Source organism: Ascaphus truei, chromosome 3 (genome assembly GCF_040206685.1).
Source record: "Ascaphus truei isolate aAscTru1 chromosome 3, aAscTru1.hap1, whole genome shotgun sequence".
NCBI classification, from domain to species: domain Eukaryota; kingdom Metazoa; phylum Chordata; class Amphibia; order Anura; family Ascaphidae; genus Ascaphus; species Ascaphus truei.
In genome coordinates this window covers 11020308-11024569 of record NC_134485.1, presented here as the reverse complement: position 1 = coordinate 11024569, position 4262 = coordinate 11020308, and the positions used below count along the sequence as shown (strand labels likewise).

Genomic DNA, 4262 nt, shown 5'->3' with positions numbered 1-4262 from the left:
GCACACACACACACTGACGCGCACACACACACACACACACACTGACAGGCGCGCGCACACACACACTGACTGGCGCGCACACACACACACACACACTGACGCGCGCACACACACACACACACACACACACTGACTGGCGCACACACACACACACACACTGACTGACGCGCGCACACACACACACACACACTGACTGGCGCGCGCACACACACACACACACACACACACACACACACTGACTGGCACACACACACACACACACACACACACACACACACACACACACACACACACACACACACACACACTGACTGAAGCGCGCACACACACACACTGACTGGCGCGCGCACACACACACACTGACTGGCGCGCGCACACACACACTGACTGACGCGCGCACACACACACACTGACTGGCGTGCACACACACACACACACTGACTGACGCGCACACACACACACAAACTGACTGACGCGCACACACACACACACACTGACTGACGCGCACACACACACACACTGACTGACGCGCACACACACACACAAACTGACTGACGCGCACACACACACACACACACACTGACTGACGCGCACACACACACACACACTGACTGACGGGCACACACACACACACACTGACTGACGCGCACACACACACACACTGACTGACGCGTGCACACTCACACACACTGACTGACTGACGCGCACATACACACACACACTGACTGACGCGCACACACACACACACACACACACACTGACGCGCACACACACACATACACACACTGACTGACGCACGCACACACTGACTGGCGCGCACACACACACACACTGACTGGCGCGCACACACACACACACACTGACTGGCGCGCGCGCGCACACACACACACACACTGACTGACGTGCACACACACTGACTGACGCGCACACACACACACACACACTGATTGACGTGCACACACACACACACACACACACACACACACACTGACTGACGCGCACACACACACATACACCCACTGACTGACGCGCGCACACACACATACACCCACTGACTGACGCGCGCACACACACACACACACACACACTGACTGACGCGCGCGCACACACACACACTGACTGACGCGCGCGCACACACACACACATACACACACATACTGACTGACGCGCACACACACACACACACTGACTGACGCACGCGCACACTGCATGAAGCTGTAAAGGAGGGGGGAACGGAGCTGGAAAGGCGTAGGGAGACCGGACCGGTAAATGGGGGGGGAGGGACCGGACCTGTAAAGGGGGGGGGGGGAGCTGGATTGATTGGAACGGGGGACAAACAGAGAGGGGGGGAGACAGGGGAAGGAGGGGAGACAGGGGAAGGGGGAAGAGAGGGAGGGGGAGACAGGGAAAGAGAGGGGAGAGAGGGGAGAGAGGGGAGAGAGGGGAGAGAGGGGAGAGAGGGGAGAGAGGGGAGAGAGGGGAGAGAGGGGAGAGAGGGGAGAGAGGGGAGAGCAGGAACATTACATCCCGGGCAACGCCGGGTCTCTTAGCTAGGGAAACATAAAATTACAGCGCCACACAAGTATGATTAAACCAGTATGTGAAAGAACAATTCCTATGTTTATTTGTGCCAATTGACAACCAACATAAAAAACATACAAAGATACACCATATAAAAAAAGGATGGGAAAGGGAAATGGAAACAAAAGGAGGGAGGGGGGAGGGGAAAGGGGAAAAGGGGGAGGGGAAAAGGGAAAAGGGGGGAGGAGAAAGGAAGAAAGGAGAAAAGGAGAGAGGGGGAGGAGAAAGGAGAAAAGGAGGGAGGAGAAAGGAGAAAAGGAGGGAGGGGGGAGAAAAGGAGGGAGGGGGGAGAAGAAAGGAGAAAAGGAAAAGTGAAAATAATAAATTGCTGAAAATAATAAACCTTATAATAGAAAATAAAAATTGAACACTGGAACTCCCAGACAGCTAACCGCAGGATCAACCACCTTCCTCGGTCTTCTATAAAACACAAAGGGACAGTGCGGGCTCTATAGTGTAAATTGTAAAAGGTTTATTACCACAATGCTAAAATCAGGTCACTCACAACAATTCAGTAGAAAAAGCGCCCTGGATAGGAACTCTGGCGTCCTGTAGTACTTCTGCCGGCTCAGGGCTTGAAGCTCGTGGTTAGAAGGGTGCACTGGTCTTCCACATACACGGTCGGGCAGGTCCCTTTAGTGTGTGACCAAATTCAGGGCATTCTTGAAATCCCTGCTCTCCGATTGGTCCGAATTCCGATCAGTGATTTTATTACTTGCAATACCTTGCTGGTGTGGGCGAGCTGGGGAAGCAGGAGGATAGATTATCCGGCGGGCGTTGGGGCGACAGGGTGGGAGGGGAGACCAGTGACAGTGAAAGATATATCTGATTAACGAAACCATATAAGTAGTACAGTAATTCATCCATCCATACGATTATCTGAAAGACATCTATATTTCCAGATTCAATTCTTATTCTTTTAGTGATGGAGCGTAAGCTGTATTTCTGTAGAAGCACATACTAAGGAATACATGTATGTGTCATGTTTTAAGCTTTAAGAATAAAATCTCCCCCATCTGAAATAGGAATACAAATATTTAATAAACATTCTACCAACATATGTCTATCAACAGGTGCAAGCCATGATCAGCAAGAAGGCGGAATTATGACTCGTGGTATCAGACAAGAAGCTATCCCACCTGTTCCCACTCAATGGTCCTCCGCATTTACTTCCCTAAAAAGAGGCACAAGTATCCAAAACAATATAAACAGTGGCTGTGAATAGATAGATGTAGTTGCTGCTTTACCCCATTCCATATTGAATTCAACTTTCTTTGCTTGGTTTTTGTCTTCTACGTGTATCTGGAGAAAGGTATAAACCACTGGACGGACACGGCTACAAAGTCCTGGTACTTCTAGGTTGAGTAAAGCGAGGAGGGAAAGGCCAGTGAAGATAGTACCAGCCTGTTCCTCTCGCTCTCTCACCTGTCATTAAAGGTCAACTGCAAATGTATCCCAAACAACAACATCTTGTGTATCCTATACTAGTACCGTGCACACGCAATGCGATTGAAACCATGTAGCACGAATACAGGTTTTTTTCCCTTCCTGCTTCTAAATCATTTTGTATCTTGAGTTTCACTTTGATGACCACATGTTTGCCAGGGATCAAATGTGCAACTTCTGAGCTAGAATGGGGGTGTTTCACGGTCCTTCACCATCCTTATCACTTAGGATACCCATTGTTATTCATCTCTTGGACACCTTCTACCGCCTCTCTCTGGAAGACTGGTCATGGCCTAAACTGTGCAGGGAACAATGGTATAACTCCTGTGCTACTCTGTTTCAGGAAGAGATTTTGGAGACGGAAAAAGGCATGTATTATAATAAGGTGCATGTAATTATCCACATTTCTCCGAACTATGGCAAGAATAGATATTGTTGATGTTGACCTTTGAAGCCCTTGATCAGTGGAGAGTGATAAATACAGCAGTGATCCATTCCCGCATCAACGGGGTTAAGTTAAATGCCACTTTACTTCTAAGAGAGGATGCTGTAGCTAAGGGGTGGCCAACTCCAGTCCTGAAGAGCCACCAACAAGCCAGGTATTAAGGATCTCCCTGCTTCAGCACAGGTGGCTCAATCGTTGACTGGCCAACTCCGGTCCTCAAGGGCCAACAACTGGCCATGTATTAAGGATATCCCTGCTTCAGCACAGGGGAAGCAGAGAGATCTTGAAAACCTGACCTGTTTGGTGGCCCTTGAGAACTGGAGTTGGCTACCCCTGCTATAACTCATAGCTGGATGCTAGATACCATATACAATACCTCACTGAGGCGTATCATGTTGTTTATGTAATCATGTATAATACTATACATTTTAATATACAAAACACTGAATCCCTACATACACATGTTATCCATGATGGACTGTATAATACTTTACCTCGTACTGATGATCTCCTGACAGGATGCTGAACCGTGTAATCATGTTTCAGTGATAGCAATTTAGCAATCTTGGGATTGGCAGTGTATTACCACGTCATATAGGCAATAGGACACGCCAGGGAGTGGGATTATGGAGGAATACTTGCACTTCTCATTAGTGAAATAGCAGCATATCTCACATGTCACCATAACCATACATCTGACTGTATCCATAAGGCTTTGAAAATCAGCCTGTCCCTTATTTGTTAGATACCTTTTTGCACTCGCACTGCAGACATTGTGATGTGTGTTATT

General features: G+C 48.8%; 1 protein-coding gene across 2 annotated transcripts in view; it reads left to right on the top strand.

Annotated features, from left to right (window-relative positions):
• Positions 1-3129, top strand: part of TEX55 (testis expressed 55) — a 124580-nt gene extending 121451 nt beyond the window's left edge. For both annotated transcript variants that reach the window (XM_075593640.1, XM_075593641.1), the window contains one exon: positions 2655-3129. In XM_075593640.1, the coding sequence (XP_075449755.1) occupies positions 2655-2690 (36 nt within the window). In that variant the 3' untranslated portion in view covers positions 2691-3129. The remainder of the gene's footprint in view (positions 1-2654) is intronic.
• The last annotated feature ends 1133 nt before the right edge of the window (positions 3130-4262 follow it).